Here is a 21,342-nt window from a genome sequence, read left to right on the forward strand (position 1 = left end):
TCTGTAGAATCAGATCTTCTTCTTTCTTCGAAGCTGACGTTCATTCATTTATGTGTTTGTATGTTTTCATCTTTACATCCAGTTTATGTCTCAAATGTACAAACAGTTCAATAGTTCACGTCTTATTTCACTTTGAACAGAACTAATGTGACGTTTACTCAGTGGTTTTTAAACTGTTCAGTGACTCTTCAACACTGACGACAACAGGAAGGAACATAAACTGTGTCCTGTTGGACTGTGTTTGAGGTTTGGGTTTGACTCCAGTCCCAAACATCCACACAATGAATGAACTTTTAACAGAAGGACAATATGAACCTCACAAACAACTACACTGTAAAAAAAAATCTGTAATTTAATAGAATTTTCACTGTTTATTTTACAGATTTTTCCTGTATTTTTCCAGATACAGGAAAATATCATTTAATGACAAAAACAGACTGTGATTTTATATGACAAACGTAAAATAACATGAAAAACTAACTGTGAATAACCATAAAATTTCCATTTTTTAAAAGGGATTTTTTCTTTTTTCACAGAAAAATACAGTTAAAATACATTTGCAAATGTATCATAATTTGACAAATATTTCTTTTCTGTTTATGAGATTAAACTGTTAATTTAAAGTTTAATACTGTAAAAAAACAAAACAAAAACAAAAACATAAATCCAGATAAAATTACTGACAGTTAACAGTAACAGAAGTATTAGTTCTGTCAGTTGAACCAGACTTGTTTGTTCATTGACAAATATCTTGTGTAATTACAGGAGGTTTCACAACAAAAATGTTGAATAAATGTATTTTTGTGAATGTATAACATGTATAAGCACTGATAAACTGTCCAAATACAGTTTTTATCAGTGGATTGGACAACTGAGTCTCACTGAAAATTATTTATATATATATTTATAGGGAATTGGATTGTTTTAATACATGTAAATGTTCTTTATTAAACATTAAAAAGTCCAAAAAATATGCAAAATCTCATGTAAAGTTAGGGCAAAACACTGTATTTGAATTATGGAAAACTACTGTATTTTTATGAGATGGTTATTTTCTGTTATTTTACAGTATATTTTTGCACCTCTGCTGCCGGATTAATACTGTTTGTTTATGGGTTTTATTTTTACAGTGTAAGGCTGTGTATCAGCAAGAACCTGGCGATACGATACAAATCACAACACTAGGATCACCATAGGATATATCATGATACTGTTAAAAAGGCAATTTTTTGTTTGTTTCCTTTTTTTAAATGATGAATTGAATTCCAGCAGAAATCTGCACAAATCCTAAACACATTTTTATTTGATCCAACAGGATCTAATGTTCTATCAGCAAATGTTCCAACTGTGTTCAAACTGAACTTCTGTTTTCCAGACATTCCAGTTTCAGATCCTGTTCAAATGTTCAGATTCTATTAGTTCACAACTAACATCAGAACAGGATTTGAGTTCAATCCAACAAAAGAATGAACATTATTGAATAAAAGAGTGTGAAATAAGAATAAATAAAATAGAAACAAAAAACAAAAATGAACCTCCACATTATCTGCATTTGAATAAATACCTACAAATATCCATACAGTTCTTTTTAATATCCATACAGAATTGGGAAATGAAATATCGTGACATATTGCAGAACTGATATTTTCTTAGACTCCTACAAACGACGCCTTCAGAATAAAGTCTAGATTTAAATGATGACGAGGCTGAGCGTTAACGAGCTGTGAGTCAGAGATGAGACTGAACACAAACACGTCAGACGTCTGAGGTTTGAGGACGTGAACTGATGCATGATGGGAAGTCTCACACATGAGTCTGCCTTTAATGTGTGGTTTAAAACCGTCCACATGCACATGAGGCCACAGCTGAATTCACTGTTGGTTCGTTTTAGTCGTTATCTCCTAAACCTCATCTATGAGTCTGAAGAAACGACTCATATGTGAAATGTCCCATCATGCATCAGCTGAGCATTTAATCTGCTGTGAACGCATTATTTTTTCTCTGTTCATTGATTTGTGTAAAATTCAGACGTAAACAGCAGGTGTTTAATCGTTAAGTTAAACTTAATTAATGCATGTTCAGGATAAATGTTAAATATATGAGGTTAGAATGGGCCGGGTTTGTCCTTCTGACCCGGGTCCTTCAGGTTTGTCCTTCTAACCCGGGTCCTTCTGGTTTGTCCTTCTGACCCGGGTCCTTCAGGTTTGTCCTTCTAACCCGGGTCCTTCTGGTTTGTCCTTCTGACCCGGGTCCTTCTGGGTCCTTCAGGTTTGTCCTTCTGACCCGGGTCCTTCTGGTTGTCCTTCTGACCCGGGTCCTTCAGGTTTGTCCTTCTGACCCGGGTCCTTCTGGGTCCTTCAGGTTTGTCCTTCTGACCCGGGTCCTTCTGGGTCCTTCAGGTTTGTCCTTCTGACCCGGGTCCTTCTGGTTTGTCCTTCTGACCCGGGTCCTTCAGGTTTGTCCTTCTGACCCGGGTCCTTCTGGGTCCTTCAGGTTTGTCCTTCTGACCCGGGTCCTTCAGGTTTGTCCTTCTGACCCGGGTCCTTCTGGTTTGTCCTTCTGACCCGGGTCCTTCTGGTTTGTCCTTCTGACCTGGGTCCTTCAGGTTTGTCCTTCTGACCCGGGTCCTTCAGGTTTGTCCTTCTGACCCGGGTCCTTCAGGTTTGTCCTTCTGACCCGGGTCCTTCTGGTTTGTCCTTCTGACCCGGGTCCTTCTGGGTCCTTCAGGTTTGTCCTTCTGACCCGGGTCCTTCTGGGTCCTTCAGGTTTGTCCTTCTGACCCGGGTCCTTCAGGTTTGTCCTTCTGACCCGGGTCCTTCTGGTTTGTCCTTCTGACCCGGGTCCTTCTGGTTTGTCCTTCTGACCCGGGTCCTTCTGGGTCCTTCAGGTTTGTCCTTCTGACCCGGGTCCTTCTGGTTTGTCCTTCTGACCCGGGTCCTTCTGGGTCCTTCAGGTTTGTCCTTCTGACCCGGGTCCTTCTGGTTTGTCCTTCTGACCCGGGTCCTTCTGGGTCCTTCAGGTTTGTCCTTCTGACCCGGGTCCTTCTGGTTTGTCCTTCTGACCCGGGTCCTTCAGGTTTGTCCTTCTGACCCTGGTCCTTCTGGTTTGTCCTTCTGACCCGGGTCCTTCTGGGTCCTTCAGGTTTGTCCTTCTGACCCGGGTCCTTCAGGTTTGTCCTTCTGACCCGGGTCCTTCTGGTTTGTCCTTCTGACCCGGGTCCTTCTGGGTCCTTCAGGTTTGTCCTTCTGACCCGGGTCCTTCAGGTTTGTCCTTCTGACCCGGGTCCTTCTGGGTCCTTCAGGTTTGTCCTTCTGACCCGGGTCCTTCTGGTTTGTCCTTCTGACCCGGGTCCTTCTGGGTCCTTCAGGTTTGTCCTTCTGACCCGGGTCCTTCAGGTTTGTCCTTCTGACCCGGGTCCTTCTGGTTTGTCCTTCTGACCCGGTCCTTCAGGTTTGTCCTTCTGACCCTGGTCCTTCTGGTTTGTCCTTCTGACCCGGGTCCTTCTGGTTTGTCCTTCTGACCCGGGTCCTTCTGACCCGGGTCCTTCAGGTTTGTCCTTCTGACCCGGGTCCTTCTGGGTCCTTCAGGTTTGTCCTTCTGACCCGGGTCCTTCTGGTTTGTCCTTCTGACCCGGGTCCTTCAGGTTTGTCCTTCTGACCCGGGTCCTTCAGGTTTGTCCTTCTGACCCGGGTCCTTCTGGGTCCTTCAGGTTTGTCCTTCTGACCCGGGTCCTTCTGGTTTGTCCTTCTGACCCTGGTCCTTCAGGTTTGTCCTTCAGGTTTTGCTCAGTTTCTCCTTGTGTGGACTGGATCTGTAAACATGTTTTTGGAATGTGTGACGGTGGAAGACGTCTGGTCAGAAATGTGAGAAATGAACAAACACAGACTCTGAGCAGAAGAACTGATTCAGATTCAGCGCTGGGTTTGTGCGGTTGTGTTTTCAGGGCTGGGCTCGGGTTCGTGTAATTCCAGACGAGCACAAAAACATGAGCCGCTGCAGAAGCGACCACAGATGAAAACACTGACATGTCTGAAGGACAAAGACTGAACCGGAGCTCTAACTGAGTCCAACACCTTCAGCCTCAGAAACAGCAGCTTTAACCCTTCCACTGCTTTGACAAATGTGCTCCAGGCACGAGGGCTTTGGCTTTTGGACAAACATTCGAAAAACTGAGTGGAAACTAATTTCTACTGAGAAAAAAAGTATTTAGGTTAAAAATAAAAAATATATCTATATATAATAATAATAATAATACATCAGTTTTATATAGTGCTTTTCTAAGTACTCAAATACACTTGAAGAATGTAAAATAAGTCTGTGTATAAATGTTCAGCCCCTTTAACCCTTTCATGCACACTGGTCACTCCAGTGGTCACTCCAGTGGTCACTCCAGTGGACAGTTCTTCTCCAGCTGTTCTCTTGTATATTCATGGGTTTGGTTGTTGTATTTGAATATCAGCCGCCTCAGTGGACACTTCTGCACCATCCCAAACACGTTCATTCAGACCAGTACTGAACTTTGCTGTTCTAATAAACCTGATCTGCTCTGACAGGTTGCTAGTTGTTATTAGACTGTAATTAACAGTTTTCTTTAACAAAAAGTTGTTTTGTTTTGTTTTTTGAGTATTATCACCATGAAGTGAGTAAGAACTAGTATTAGAGTATGATAAAAGGTGAGAAAACATCAGATTAACTGCATTAAAACTGTTTTTATTTCACAGTTTTCACAGTTTATCACTTTCTGATATTGTGTTTTAAATACGTTTCTTTCCTTCAAACATTCAACACATGGTGTCCAGCTGACAACTCCATAAAAAAAGGTTCATTCAAAATTTTTCAGTCACATTGTTTTTTTCATTCCTATAGAGGAATAAAAACACTGAGGAAAAAAAGCCTGACCAAAGTTTTCATAATTCATGCATCAAAGGGTTAAAGTGGATCGTCTGACAGCTGGTGAAATGCAGATCTCCTGAGGTCAGTGAAGGTGTCTCAGTGACTGTTTACAGACACCTGGGTCTGGAAGGTCCAGGATCTGGTTCATCATTAGTCCTGAACTCGTTTACACAACAGACCTTTTTCACAGCTTCTGTTTTTTTTATTATTATAATTTCAAATTATACATTTACATAAACATGAACTTCTACAGAAGGAACCACACAGACACTAGATATACAAACAAATGATACAACAAACCTGCAAACCTATGAAACCCCCAAAAAAGAAGAACACTAGAAAAATACCCAGAGAGCACACACCTCCACCACGGCAGATCAGTACCACCACCACCCCCACCCCCATCACCATCAAAATGTCATCATTTCTTCCTTGTGCCAGTGTCAACATTTCCTGGAAATTTCATCCAAATCCATCCATAACTTTTTGAGTTATCTTGCACACACACACACACACACACACACACACACATACATACACACACACACACACACACACACACACACACACATACATACACACACACACACACACACACACACACACACACACACACACACACACACACACACACACACACACCTATACACACACACACACACACACACACACAAACCAACAGCAGCAAAAACAAACAAGATAAATAATGTTAACTCTTCTTTACAATACTCCGAACGTCTGTAGTTTTTTTAATGGAAATGCGCAGAAGTGGCAAAAGTACTGACATTCTGTACTGAAGTAGAAGTACTGCTACTCATGTGGAAAAATACTCTCATAAAAGTAGAAGTACTGTTTCAACTCTTTTACTTAAGTAAAAGTGTAATAAAGTACAAAAGTAAAAAATAAAACTGCATTTTTTTGTCATGAATGGAACTAAACATACTGAACCAGACCAGATCCTAAAGGTTCCAGTTTTCTAAAAGGGGCGGTCCAGGTTCAGGACGGAGAGCGGGTCGTCCAATAACTGAAGGGTTGGTGGTTCAAATCCTGTGTCTTCCATCAGTCTGGCCCAGGTCACACACACAGATGGACTGTAACACCAGCCCAGTGTGAGTTCAGAGAAGAACACTGGAGACATCTGACCTGTTCTTCTGTGGGCTGAGCTTAGGACGTCTGCCCCCACCAGCCAGACTGTACAACAGCAGAACCAGCAGAACCAGCAGAACCCAGTAGAACCCAGCAGGACCCAGCAGAACCCTGACATTCTACTGTTCCACTCTGTGGTCATTGTATCTACAGTCTGTACAGTTTTATTACTATTATTGTTTATTTTATATTGTCTTTCTGCTGCACAGTTTCTCTTACACTTTATTCTGTCACTGCTTCAACCATTGAATGTCCAAGAAAGTCTATTCTATTCTATTCTATTCTATTCTATTCTACTCTCTCTCTCTCTCTCTCTCTCTCTCTCTCTCTCTCTCTCTCTCTCTCTCTCTCCCTCTCTCTCTCTCCTCCTGTCACTCGTCCGTCCTCCATCTTTAAACTTGTTCTACAGTCTGTTTTCTTTCTTCTTCTTCTCTCTCAGTCTTTACTTCTGTTGGGTTCTTCGTTCTGAATCAGTTTTATATAAATTTGAGTCAAAATGACAGAGTCCAGACTCTGGACCGTCCTCTGTCAGTCCCTGTACGTCTGGATGGTGCAGGAGTGGGTTAGGGTGGAGAACCTCAGACCTGGACCTGGACCTGGACCTGGACCTGGACCTGGTCTGGATGGTCCAGGGGCTCTACAGTCGAGTGGGTCTGGGTCACATGGTCAGTGTTTACAGCCTGTGTGTCGGACCCTGTGGACTCCAGCGGCTCCTGTTGAACATGGAGGCGGAGTCAGTGTCAGTGTGGGGTCAGTGGTCAGTGTCCATCTGCCGTCTGATGTTTCAGCGGGGGGGTGGGGGGGTCCGACACACAGGAGCTTTGATTTCACTCCTGACTGAAACAGGAGCCACACGGCGGCGCCTGGGCTGGAACTGAGCTCCTGTGGAAACACCACATTCCACACCTATGACGGACAGCAGACGCACGTGAGCGCAGACCACGCCCAGCGCTCAGACTCCGCCTCCCTGTTGTTATAGTATGAATGGTGGGGTCAGGGGAGGTCAAAGGTCAAGCTGTTTACATGGCTCTACAGGCACAGGAAAGGTTTTACAGCCACTGTTAACTGGGACCACCGAGGACTGGTCTGGACCCAGACAGGGTCACAGGGGGGTCACAGGGGGGTCACAGGGGGGTCGACAGGCCCGACTCAAACCCTGGAGTTCACATCCAGGTCCATGGAACTGAAGCCAGGCTGTGGAGGAGTCAAATAAACCAAATGTTTTCAACTGAGTCTGTTTTCATCTGGTACAGGGGGTCAAACATGAGCCCCCCAAAGGTTCCAGTCCCACCCCTGGGGTGAATTTACACAGTGTCTAAATTCCACAGTCCAGGCTGTGGAACTCATGTTAGTGTGGGTTCCACATCCAGACCAATCTGATCTACAGTCCAATAAGAACAGCAGAAGAACCCACACAAAAGAAGGACTGCAGATTTACTACTGGGTTTGATGGAAAAAATAATATGACATTATGTCTGTAAATAATGACAACTGCAAATGTTTGTCTGTGTTTTAGTGCAAAAAATCACATTAAATTGTGAAACTCTTTCCATTTCCAAACTCTCCTGTTCCAATAAAATGTGACTAACCTGAACAAATGTGTCCAACCTGAAATGTCTGTATTAAATTCAGTCCAGTTTGAACTCTTTTCTTCCTGTTCCTCAGTGTTTAGTGTCTTTGCAGATCTGATCCAGAATGCACATGGACTAATGAGAAGTGGAGGAAGAAGACTGAGAAAATTACACTGATTTTACTGAAGAAATGTCCGTTTTTTCAGGTTCTTCACATCTTTTTTGTTTGGATAGTTTATAAAAGTAAGTATTTTCATCATTTAATGAGGTTTTTTTTGCACTAAAACAAAGACAAACATTGTCAGTTGTCATTCTTTCTGGGTTCTTCTGTTCTTTTTTTCCTGGTTGGGTCCACTGCAGATCAGATCAGATTGAATGTGGAACCTTTTTTAGGTAAATTTCTTATTCATAAACATCAGCTTTTTTAAAGTTTCCAACAGAATAGAATAGAATAGAATAGAATAGGCTTTATTGTCATTGTAACATTTAAAAGTGTCAGACAGTCAGTGCATAATAAAAACATGACAGACGTCACCAGAGTAAATAAATAATTCCAGAAAACAAACACACACACTCATTCATTCTGTCTGTCATTACACCACCCCACCCCTGTATATATGTGTTGTGTTAAAGTTTGTTTTTTTGGTATTGAGGGGGTTTATTACTGTTGGAAAAAAAACTGTGAAAATGTTCACGTGTGCATGAAGTATTTATTTTAATTTCGTATCCACTGAAGTTAAAAAAAACAACAACAAAAAAACAATCTATTAGTGTGAACCAAGAATTCTCTTCAAATAGACTGAACCACATTTCTGTGTCTGTTCTGTCTGGTTCTTAAAGGGTTAAGGTGAGTTTAACTGGAATGTTGGATTGTTTTGATGCTGTTCTTTAGTAAAGTTCGTTTAAAATTTAAAAAAAAAAAAAAAAAATTGAGAAAAAAACGCCTATTTTTTCCCTCTTTGTTGTTTATTCCATGCAACAGTACTTTTCTTTTTTTTCCTCAGCTTTATTGAAAATATTCAGGTATACAGAGAAAAAAAAAAAACGCCTCTCCGCGTCTCCGCCTCACACCGTGACGTCACAGCTGGTCTGTCTGCGTCGGGTCCGATGATGCAGGAGATGATCCCGGACCGGGACGGACCGAAGAGCGACGACACGACGAGCTGTGAGTCCGCTGTCATCTGTTCACTTATTGATTCTTGGTTTGAAAGTCAGACTCAGATGATCCTGTGCACGCAGACCTTCCTCCTCCTCCTCCTCCTCCTCCTCCTCCTCTTCAGTCTGATCACTGCTTCAGGTTCTCACAGACTTTTATTGATCTATTGATTATTGGCTCACAAACAGGCTCCAGGACTCCAACTGATCCAACTTCATCTGCACAGAAAAGTAGATTTTCTCTGATATTTGACAGAATTAACTGCTGCTGATAGAACACAACACGAGCCTTTGTTTATCTATAGATTTATTGATTATTGGTTCAAAGTGAATGACGTCATTTTCAGCTGCTTTTAGAAACAGTCAGACCTTCATTAAAACTACAAATAAACAGGTCAGAACATCCAAGTGGGAATAAACTTTCTGTTGGAACTGATGCGACGCAGATCCGTCACATTCTGTTTAGAGTGACTGATTAATCGATCACAGACCGAAGTGTTTGCAGAACAGTTCCGGCTCAAATAAAACATAAAACTGAACAAACTGTGTAAACTGGAGGAAAGTCTGGACTGAAGGGGATCTGTGGTGATGATGCCTGACTCCACTGTGGTGTTTATCGATACATTTATTGATTAATCGGTGTTTAGTTGATCGCCGTGGTGGTGCTTCTTCCAGGTGCTGCTGTGTTCACTGCTGCTCCTCAGGTGCAGATGCTCAGGCTGTTTCTGTTTGGGCTGTTCCAGGTCACATCTGTGGGTTTGAGCTCCAGGACTGTGGATCTGGGTCTGGGTCTGGTCATGTCGGTCCTTGTTCGCCCCCTGCTGGTGGTCTGGGTGAACCTCCTGCCGGTGGTCTGGGTGAACCCCCTGCTGCTGACAGGAGCTGAAGGCCGAGTCTACGATAACAACAACGGCTTCCACTACCAGGACATCAGCAACGGAGACGGAAACGGAGAGAGTCAGTACTTTACACCTGGACCTTAAACGCATCATCACATTCTGTCCATTTATAGAAAAAAGAAAAGAGAAAAAAAAGATTAGTTTGTAGTTTTGTTGTTTCTCTTTGATTTCCTGAATAATTGAAATACTCTGAGCTCTTCCAACACCATCTTTTTCAGGAAAGTAAACCCCCCCCCCCCCCCAAAAAAAAAAAAAAAAAAAAAAAAGACAGTGGTCATCAGGTCCAGACTCATGTCCTGATCCTCATAATGACCTGAGTCCTCCACTGACCCCAGTCTGTGGACCTGCTGAGTCCAGGGGTTTGTGTTCTAACAGGGTCTGGGATCCAGAACAAGAAGGACTAGTGTCAGAACAGAGTTGGATATTATGGGATAGATATCAGCACATTGGTTTGTTTGGGTTCAATTGTTATTTTTATTTTCAAAATGAGTCAGAGATGGACTGGACTGAATTTATATCAACACTGATTCCTTTTCTTCATATATATATATATATATATATATATATATATATATATATATATATATATATATATATATATATCAGCTCACATGTGTTCACAGCTCTTCTTTGTGTCTGTGTTCATATTAAATCAGTCTCAGTGAATCCAAAGGAACTTTGTGTTGGTAAATGACAGTTGTTCAAATGGACAGGATTTCAGTTCTGTTCAACATGTTGATGCTCATATGAACTATGTTTTCAGCTCCAAAATCAACCATTTCAGCACAATTAATGCTATATTTTCATGTCACAAAAGTTCTATTTGAACTGAACTGAGCTGAAAAACAAATCTTCTCTTCTTTTGGATTCCCCAGTTTTTCTTCCCAGATTCTCTCCTCCATATCACATGTTTTATTTGTACAGGTTCAATCTGGAGTATGGTGCTGATCCATCCTGCTTCTGTTCCACCAATACATACATGAAGAATGGCACACAGCACTGTTTACATCAACACTTTTACAATAAGAAGCATTTTTAGACACAAAGAACAATTCTAGATTGTTCTTTCCTCTTTAGTCTGATGCTAAACTATCCAATAAATAATAGTGCTCCTAGTTTTTGCACAGGGATCATTAGTGTAAACGCTGACATGGCTGCAGAGCATCAGTATGATGGGATCCACAACAACCATGTCACATCCGTCCACTGACACATTTAGTGTTTTTGTGTCAGCTGGGATTGTTTTAGATCCACAATACCAACATTTATGAAGAAGAGCACAATTAGCAATAGGAAGTCTAGAAGTTTATTCCTAATAAAGTACTGGGACTGACCAGAGCATCATGGGTAATGTCACGTCCGTCCACCAGCAAAAGTTTTCACATCCACGTGCTATTCCAAATCCAATATTTATGAAAATAGAGCTTCCACTGTCAGAGAATATCAGTAGTGTCCATCAGTACCAGACTGGATCTTATATCAGATGCCATGGTCTAGGGGTCAGTCCAGACCCAGGCCACATGGTGCTGGTCTCAGTGTGTGTGTTCCTCTTGTGTTTGTTCCAGTCTTCTTCACTGGGGTCCGTCTCCTGGTCCAGTCTGCCCAGTCCTCTGTTTCCGCCACCAGGGGCAGCAGTGTCACCCTGCCCTGTCACTACCGCTACGAACCGCAACCGGAGGCTCCTCGTCGGACCCGGGTCAAGTGGTCCTGGTTACCCACCGACGGCGTCGGGCCCGGCTCCAGGGAGAAGGAGGTGATGGTCGCCATGGGTAACCGTCATCGTAGCTACGGGAGCTTCAGGGGGCGTGTCCGTCTGCGTCGCTCCGCGCCCGGCGACATGTCACTGGTGATCAGCGAGCTGAGGCTGAACGACACGGGCCGGTACCGCTGTGAGGTCATCGACGGACTGGAGGACGAGAGCGTGACGGTGGAGCTGGAGCTCAGAGGTGAGGACCGGGTCAGAACCAGAACCCAGAGTCTGGACCGGGTCAGGACCAGAACCCAGAGTCTGGACCGGGTCAGGGCCAGTCCTCAGAGTCTGGGTTGTGGTTCTTTTGGTCTGTGCTTCAACATGTTCCTGTTTAAACTGTGGTTCGATGCTGAGGATCATTCTGTTTGTGACAAAAAAAAAAAAGAAGAAAAAACAGATTCTAATGAGATCTGATTTAAACCCACAGCTGACCTGTGTACACCTGACCTCCTCTGACCTCCTCTCTCTCTTCCTCTCTCTCTCCTCTCTCTCGTCCTCCTCTCTCCTCCTCTCTCCTCCTCTCTCTCTCCTCCTCTCCTCCTCCTCCTCTCTCTCTCCTCCTCTCTCTCTCCTCCTCTCTCTCTCCTCCTCTCCTCCTCCTCTCCTCCTCCTCTCTCTCTCCTCCTCTCCTCCTCCTCCTCTCTCTCTCCTCCTCTCTCTCTCCTCCTCTCTCTCTCCTCCTCTCCTCCTCTCTCTCTCCTCCTCTCTCTCTCCTCCTCCTCTCTCCTCCTCTCCTCCTCCTCTCCTCCTCCTCTCTCCTCTCTCTCTCTCCTCCTCTCTCTCTCCTCCTCTCTCTCTCCTCCTCTCCTCCTCCTCCTCTCTCTCTCCTCCTCCTCTCTCCTCCTCTCCTCCTCCTCTCCTCCTCCTCTCTCTCTCCTCCTCTCTCTCTCCTCCTCCTCTCTCCTCAGGTGTGGTCTTTCCTTACGTCTCTCCGTTCGGTCGGTACCTCCTGAACTTCCTGGATGCTCAGCGCTCCTGTGAGGAGCAGGACGCCACCCTGGCCTCCTTCGATCAGCTGTTCACGGCGTGGGAGGAGGGGCTGGACTGGTGCAACGCCGGCTGGTTGGCCGACGGCACCGTGCAGTATCCAATCACCGTACCCCGTGAAGGCTGCGGGGGCGTGGCCTTGGCTCCAGGCGTGCGCAGCTACGGACCGAGGCACCGCCTCCTCCACCGCTACGACGCCTTCTGCTTCACGGCCTCCATCAAAGGTAAGACGTGATGTCATTATCTGCGTTCTCTGGAGCTGATGATGTCATACCTAATGTCCCTGCTGCCATAGCTGTTTACGACTTTGAGGACGTTTTCATCCAGTTGTGTTTGTTGTGATGTTTTACGAGGGCCGTTCAATAAGTTCATGGCCTCACCCAGAACAGAACAACACAGACTGATACTTTATATTTTATTTTTCAACATAATCTCCATTTACACAATGCACTTGGTCCATGGATGTTCAAGCATCACTATCCCATCACGAAAGAATGGAACATCCTGTTTTATAACAACCAGTATTTATGGGTGAGGCCATGAACTTATTGAACAGCCCTCGTACTATGAGGGGCCGTAAGGGACGTTATTCAGGATTACCGTTCACACACACACATGTGAAAACGCACGCACACACACGCACACACACACACACACACACACACACACACACACACACACATATGAAATACATTCACACACGTGTTTTATTCGTCTATCAGCAGATTAAACAGGTGCAGAACCGGCTCTTATTGATGTCAGCAAACCATTTATCTGAAGCAGCAACACTGCTCCATAATGTGTTAGCTTCTGCACAGACACTGACAGCTCTGGTACACAGGTCTACAGACGGTACACAGGTCTACAGACGGTACACAGGTCTACAGATGGGAAACAGGTCTACAGATGGGAAACAGGTCTACAGACGGGAAACAGGTCTACAGACGGTACACAGGTCTACAGACGGTAAACAGGTCTACAGACGGTAAACAGGTCTACAGACGGGAAACAGGTCTACAGACGGTACACAGGTCTACAGACGGGAAACAGGTCTACAGACGGTACACAGGTCTACAGACGGTACACAGGTCTACAGATGGGAAACAGGTCTACAGATGGGAAACAGGTCTACAGACGGGAAACAGGTCTACAGACGGTACACAGGTCTACAGACGGTACACAGGTCTACAGACGGTACACAGGTCTACAGACGGGAAACAGGTCTACAGACGGTACACAGGTCTACAGACGGGAAACAGGTCTACAGACGGTACACAGGTCTACAGACGGTACACAGGTCTACAGACGGTACACAGGTCTACAGACGGGAAACAGGTCTACAGATGGTAAACAGGTCTACAGATGGTAAACAGGTCTACAGACGGGAAACAGGTCTACAGACGGGAAACAGGTCTACAGACGGTACACAGGTCTACAGACGGTAAACAGGTCTACAGATGGTAAACAGGTCTACAGATGGTAAACAGGTCTACAGACGGGAAACAGGTCTACAGACGGGAAACAGGTCTACAGACGGTACACAGGTCTACAGACGGTAAACAGGTCTACAGATGGTAAACAGGTCTACAGACGGTACACAGGTCTACAGACGGTAAACAGGTCTACAGACGGGAAACAGGTCTACAGACGGTAAACAGGTCTACAGACGGTACACAGGTCTACAGACGGTAAACAGGTCTACAGACGGTACACAGGTCTACAGACGGTAAACAGGTCTACAGACGGTAAACAGGTCTACAGACGGTAAACAGGTCTACAGACGGTAAACAGGTCTACAGACGGGAAACAGGTCTACAGACGGGAAACAGGTCTACAGACGGTAAACAGGTCTACAGATGGTAAACAGGTCTACAGACTGTAAACAGGCCTACAGACGGGAAACAGGTCTACAGACGGTACACAGGTCTACAGACGGTAAACAGGTCTACAGACGGGAAACAGGCCTACAGATGGGAAACAGGTCTACAGACGGTACACAGGTCTACAGACGGTAAACAGGTCTACAGACGGGAAACAGGTCTACAGAAGGGAAACAGGTCTACAGACGGTAAACAGGTCTACAGACGGTAAACAGGTCTACAGACGGTACACAGGTCTACAGACGGTAAACAGGTCTACAGACGGGAAACAGGTCTACAGACGGTAAACAGGTCTACAGACGGTACACAGGTCTACAGACGGTAAACAGGTCTACAGACGGTAAACAGGTCTACAGACGGTACACAGGTCTACAGACGGTAAACAGGTCTACAGACGGTAAACAGGTCTACAGACGGTACACAGGTCTACAGACGGGAAACAGGTCTACAGACGGTAAACAGGTCTACAGACTGTAAACAGGTCTACAGACAGGAAACAGGCCTACAGACTGTAAACAGGTCTACAGATGGCCAGTAGGGTGCATCAAACCCCCCATTTTTTTGCAGTGTTTGCTTTTTATTTGTCCCTTGTTTAACTTTTTTTCCATATAGTGAAAAATAATTCCTGCAAAATTTTAGCAAAATTTGTTTTTGTTTAGGTGGGCCACTGGGCGTTTGAAAATTTGACTTGCAAGGCTGCAAGTCTTCTTCCAGACAAGGGTGGGCAGCTGTGGCTCAGCTGGTAGAGCGGGTCATCCAATGACCAAAGGGTCTGCGGTTCGAATCCTGGCTCTGACTGTCCACGTGTCGACGTGTCCTTGGGTCAGACACTGAACCCTGGATGTCTCCAGTAGGGCCTGGCAGTGCCCTGCATGCTCCCTGTGTGTGATGTGATCAGCCAGGGTTAGGACAGTCTGTCCAGAGGACGGTCACATCACACACAGTTATGCTTTATTCCATATTGCCTCAACTTCTACAGATATTTCTTTTGCTCTGGTTGTGCTGTCTTCTGTACCTTTGAAGGACTGTTCTGACCAAAGGAAGCTGAGTGGAACAGCAGTCAGTGAAGGGCCAATACCTTCCTCCCATTCATCTGCAGGGCCACCTTTTCTCTTCAGAGGGCCCCCAGGGGGCTTCACCTTCTTCTCTTCATTACTCCTTCACTACCTTTAGCATATTTGGCATATTTACACTGAAAATGTGATGTGGTAAATGGACTGAACTTATGCAAGGCACAGCCTGGAGCAAGGGTTTAGGGTTCAGGGTTTACACTGTGGACAGTCAGAGCCAGGATTTGAACCGCCGACCCTTATGGTCATTGGATGACCCGCTCTACCAGCTGAGCCACAGCCACCCCCACCTGTCTGGAAAAGGAAACCTGGTACCTGCTGAACTGAAGAAAAGGAGGGAACCAGATGTGTAATGTAGGATCAGATGTTCTCCAGTGAAATCAGCCCTGAGTGCAGATCTGAAATCACACTAGGCAAGAAAGAAATCAGCAAAAACCTGTGATTGGACCCATTTTTCAGTGTCACATGACCTTGACCTTGTCTAAACTCTGGCACTAACAAGAGATTCTGGCATTTTTAGGTCTTTTGCCGATAATTTCGTTGAAAATTTATTGTATTTTTTTAAATTTATATTTTAATTAGGGCTTTAACTATTGATAGTAAGGTTTATAAAGCATATTTGAGCAACTTAGGAAGTTTTACTTGACTGAAGTGTATTAAATGGTATATTCACTTTCTGAACCTGCTGAATTCAGAAACCTTGCAGTTCAAATTTTCAAATGCACGGTGGCCCACCTAAACATGGTCAAAATGAATTCATATTTTACAGGTAGTGTTTTCTACTCAAATGGAAACTTTTTAGACTAGGGACAGGAAAAAACTTGACAAAAGGGGGGTTTGATGCACCTAACGGCCAGCCCCCCACTTCTACGCCACAGTGGGTGGGACCGTAGACCACCACCCACCAAGGCTTCTTCCCTCACATCAAGCTGGCACCGGCTCTGGAGCTCCCCAGGATCTCCTTCTGCCTTCATCTGCAGATCTGCCTGGATGTCGCTAGGCGGTTATCTATGGGATAACCAGACCGACTGTGTCGAAGAAGTTGGTTGCAGAATATTCCAAACGTTGTAAAATGGTGCAGCGGTGTGTCCCATGTTGCAATAACAGAAATGATGGACATAAAACACTCTAATTTCCACTTTCCTCCGATGAAAAGAAGAGAAGATGGCTGAAGTTGGATCTCAAATGATGAATACAGCTTAGTGTAGGCTAGCATCAGCAGCTAACGTTAGCTACTAGTAGTAGCACTAAACGTTAGCTTATATAACGTTACCTGTCTATATGCAACTTTAAAGCAAAATTACGTGTGTGTAGGTTATGTTGTCAACTAACCACATGGTACTTATTCTAATATAGCTAATTAAACCCTAATGTTACCCGTGTACAGTAACGTTAGCTTTTTTGCCAATGCCAACACCCTTAAGTCCGCTAGCTACTTGCTCTCACTTCAACCTCGTAGCTCCTCTTTTTCATTGACCCCTGAACTTTCCCCATCAGACTTCCACCTGCATTAAACAAACTCTAATAACTGAGTTAGTTCTAAGAGCTAGTTTAAGCAATTAGCGTTTGTGAGATCGAGTAGCTAGTGAACCTAAGGGTTAGGGTTAGGGTTAGCCATCTTCAGCCATCTACTCCTGTTTTCATCAGAGGAAAGCAGCGTTTCATATGTGTGTGTTTTTACGTGTGTGTGAACGGTAATTCTGAATAATGTCCCACATGGCCCCTCGTATTTTACTGTTGCATCCATTTAGGTTGAAATCAGATTATTACAACACAGGATAATTCACCTCGAACACATGAAAATGTCCAGATATTTGTGTTCAATGTCAAAGGACAAAGAACAGCTGGTTCAAGTCCAGACACTGAGAACTGAACCCCGAACACAAACAGGATCTGGACCAGGTTTCCTGTGCATTTCCTGTCATGACATGAGTCTGGTTTTGTGGGTGTGGTCAGTGCATGTGGGTGTGGTCAGTGCACGTGGGTGTGGTCAGTACATGTGGGTGTGGTCACTGTTCTTCCTGTGTGTGTGTGTGCTGTGTTCAGGCGTCGGTGTGTGCTGTGTTCAGGCGTCGGTGTGTGCTGTGTTCAGGTGTCAGTGTGTGGTGTGTTCAGGTGTCAGTGTGTGCTGTGTTCAGGCGTCGGTGTGTGGTGTGTTCAGGCGTCGGTGTGTGCTGTGTTCAGGTGTCAGTGTGTGCTGTGTTCAGGTGTCAGTGTGTGCTGTGTTCAGGTGTCAGTGTGTGGTGTGTTCAGGCGTCGGTGTGTGGTGTGTTCAGGTGTCAGTGTGTGGTGTGTTCAGGTGTCAGTGTGTGGTGTGTTCAGGCGTCAGTGTGTGGTGTGTTCAGGCGTCGGTGTGTGCTGTGTCCACATTAGATGGTGTTGGGTGAACAGGTGTGTAGGAGCAGACAGACGGTGGAATGTTCTAGAATCTGATGTAGTCCTGGTGGATTCAGCGGCTCTGGGTGGAGTTAGATGAGACGCACAAACGCGTCCTGTCAGTTCAGGTCCACGTCATGTGGACTTCCTGTTGTGTAGTGGAGTCGTGTCCGACAGACAAACAGACGAGTTGTTCCTGAACACAACTGCACGTCCATCGTATGGAACTGCTTTGGCTTTTCCCCAAACAACAGTAACGGCCTGTATGCTCCGCCCCTCTACTTCCTGAACTTCAGGTGGGTTCTTTATTTCCTGTCTTTCATTATTGGACGCACTCATTAATCCAGGTGTGTCTAATTAACCAGTAGTCACAACTAGAAGCAGCAGACACAGCTGGGTTAGTCAGTGTGTCCAATAATGAAAGACAGGAAATAAAGAACCCACCTGAAGTTCAGGAAGTAGAGGGGCGGAGCATACAGTCCATTTGCCAAATTTGCACAAACACAGTTCGCACGTCGGACGGCAACGCTACGAACCTGTTCAATCAAATCCGAGTCCAAACCCCCTTTCCTCAGACGTCCCTCTGAAGCCACGCCTCCAGAGTACTGACACGCTCAGTGCTTGTTCTGGAGCGTTCACGAGCGCTGAACAGTTCACCGGCTGAGGCTCCGGCTGGCGTATCCATGGAAACCTCCAGTCTGCTCCACCCCCCCGCTCTGACAGAACAGCCCCCGTTCAGACCCATGTGACTAACGGTGCAGTTACTACTGGTTTATGTACGTGACCAAACAGTTTAACGGTGAACGTTGAGAACGCACGATTCCTGCTCGAAGACGGTACGACCAGAGGGGGGAGGGGCAAATGGCAGTTGAGTTTCATAGACATATCATCATCCAATCGTTTTGACTGGGCGCTCAAAAAGATTGGATGGTGTTTTTTCAGTCCTGTCCCTTCCACAGGTGACATTTTTTTTTAATTTTTGTGTTAAAGCATTTAATTAATTAGTTGTAATCAGGGTGTGAAGGGGATTGAAGCAGTTACAGTAAAAAATGCTGAAGGAAAACATCTGACCCCACCTTCAAACCTGCAAAAGAAAGGATTCCCTTAAAACAGTCCAAAACCAGGAGTTAAAGACTGTGTGAAGTCCTCAATACTTCTGCAGCTCCTTTGTACTAACAGCCAGTGAACCCCCCCCACCCCCCCCCCCCCACCCCACTGAGAACCACTGACAGGAAAATTATTTGGTTCTACTTTTCAGAAACTCACAAATTCATCGCAAAGATCAATGTAAAGAATTGTGATAAAATCGAGATTGTGATTTTATTTGTAAAAAATCGTAATATGATCATTTTGCCCCCCCCCCCCCCCCCCCAGGTACAGTGTACTTCCTGTCCGGCTCCTCCAGACTGAACTTCACTGAAGCCGTCCAGGCCTGTGTCCACCACGGCAGTCAGATCGCCAAAGTGGGTCAGCTGTTCGCGTCCTGGAGGCTGATGGGTCTGGACCGCTGCGACGCCGGCTGGTTGGCCGACGGCAGCGTGCGTTATCCCATCACCAAGGCCCGGGCTCACTGCGGCCCCCCAGAGCCAGGGGTGCGCAGCTTCGGGTTCCCCCCTCCCTCCCAGAGATACGGAGTCTACTGTTACCGATAAGAGTCCGAGTCCGAGACCAGGGACCAGGGACCGGTCCAGTTCTGTTCCATCTGTCAGTGCACTGAAGTGGTCTGAAACGGAGGCCAACGTGGACTCAGAGCTGGACACAGATCCACCACAGACTCTGGGGGGGGTTTGTCCAATCTTCTCTGAACCTCCTTGTCCGTCTTCTACCGCTGAGATCCATGTTCTCCTGTGTTCTGGATCATGTTCTCCTGTGTTCTGGATCATGTTCTCCTGTGTTTTGGATCATGTTCTCCTGTGTTCTGGATCATGTTCTCCTGTGTTCTGGATCATGTTCTCCTGTGTTTTGGATCATGTTCTCCTGTGTTCTGGATCATGTTCTCCTGTGTTTTGGATCATGTTCTCCTGTGTTCTGGATCATGTTCTCCTGTGTTCTGGATCATGTTCTCCTGTGTTCTGGATCATGTTCTCCTGTGTTTTGGATCATGTTCTCCTGTGTTCTGGATCATGTTCTCCTGTGTTTTGGATCATGTTCTCCTGTGTTCTGGATCATGTTCTCCTGTGTTCTGGATCATGTTCTCCTGTGTTCTGGACCATGTTCTCCTCTGTTTTCTCCTCAGCTCCAGCTCTTTGTCTTCCCTCAGGGCAGATCTGTGTCTTAGTTCGACTCTCCTGGACGACAGAGCTCATATTTACGCCCTCATACATGAACGACAAACCAATAAAAACAAAGAGTTGAAATGGTTTTGGACTCAAAGTGACACAAAGTGAACTGAGGTACAAGATGAAAAAAGAAAAACTACAACTTCACAACCATATGGAAGCGTACTGCATTCACACAAAAAAATAAATTCAGCTCAGTTTTTCTGAATTAACGAGATACTGTTTTCTGAAAAAATGAACACACTGGGCTGTGTTCCTCTGTCAGCGGGGCCGTGGTGCTTCTATCCAGGCAGAAGTTCTCTGTTGGAGGAAGTGCCTGATCCAGGCAGGAGCTCCAAGCTCCAGGCTTTTCATCAGTTACAAGCTACGTTTAACTAAAACGGACCTCAGAAGACCAGTTCCAAGTTCCAGTTACAAGAACGGAACCAACTTCACACTCTGCCCCCAAAGGTTTTCATCAGCAGCACAGGGAGAAGGGGCTGCAGCCGGAAAAGAGAAAGAACAAAAAAAAAAAAAAAAAGAAGGAGCTGCAGCCGGAAAAGAGAAAGAACAAAAAAAAAAAAAAAAGAAGGAGCTGCAGCCGGAAAAGAGAAAGAACAAAAAAAAAAAAAAAAGAAGGAGCTGCAGCCGGAAAAGAGAAAGAACAAAAAAAAAAAAGGAGCTGCAGCCGGGATCAGACCCCACTGTCCACTGACACAGATGAACACAGGTGAACACAGATGAACACAGGTGAACACAGGTGAACACAGGTGAACACAGGTGAACACAGGTGAACACAGGTGAACACAGGTGAACACAGGTGAACACAGATGAACACAGGTGAACACAGATGAACACAGGTGAACACAGGTGAACACAGGTGAACACAGGTGAACACAGGTGAACACAGGTGAACACAGGTGAACACAGGTGAACACCGCCACATTTACATTTATTTTCAGAAAATAGTATCTCATTAATTCAGAAAAATAGCCTTTTTTTTTTTTTTTACTTATTTTTTTTTTGTAATTACAAGATAATTATCTCATTAATTCAGAAAAACAGAGCTGAATTTATTTTTTGTGTGAATGCTTCTGTACAATCAGGAGACATCATCAAAGTCCAGTTTAGTCTGGTTTAAAACAGTTTAGTCTGGTTTAAAACAGTTTAGTTCAGTTTAGTCTGGTTTAAAACAGTTTAGTCTGGTTTAAAACAGTTTAGTTCAGTTTAGTCTGGTTTAAAACAGTTTAGTCTGGTTTAAAACAGTTTAGTTCAGTTTAGTCTGGTTTAAACAGTTTAGTTCAGTTTAGTCTGGTTTAAAACAGTTTAGTCTGGTTTAAAACAGTTTAGTTCAGTT

The 21,342-nt window shown here is 44.9% G+C and overlaps 1 protein-coding gene across 1 annotated transcript; it reads left to right on the forward strand.

The window, feature by feature from the left end:
• Positions 1 to 8,712: 8,712 nt before the first annotated feature.
• hapln3 (hyaluronan and proteoglycan link protein 3) lies at positions 8,713 to 19,681 on the forward strand. The gene is made up of 5 exons (XM_030135993.1): positions 8,713 to 8,775; positions 9,509 to 9,722; positions 11,230 to 11,610; positions 12,323 to 12,625; positions 19,102 to 19,681. The coding sequence occupies exons 2-5, from the start codon at positions 9,563 to 9,565 to the stop codon at positions 19,377 to 19,379; spliced, it is 1,122 nt and encodes a 373-aa protein (XP_029991853.1). The 5' UTR covers positions 8,713 to 8,775; positions 9,509 to 9,562; the 3' UTR covers positions 19,380 to 19,681.
• Positions 19,682 to 21,342: the final 1,661 nt, after the last annotated feature.

Source organism: Sphaeramia orbicularis, chromosome 6, assembly GCF_902148855.1.
Source record: "Sphaeramia orbicularis chromosome 6, fSphaOr1.1, whole genome shotgun sequence".
Taxonomy (NCBI): domain Eukaryota; kingdom Metazoa; phylum Chordata; class Actinopteri; order Kurtiformes; family Apogonidae; genus Sphaeramia; species Sphaeramia orbicularis.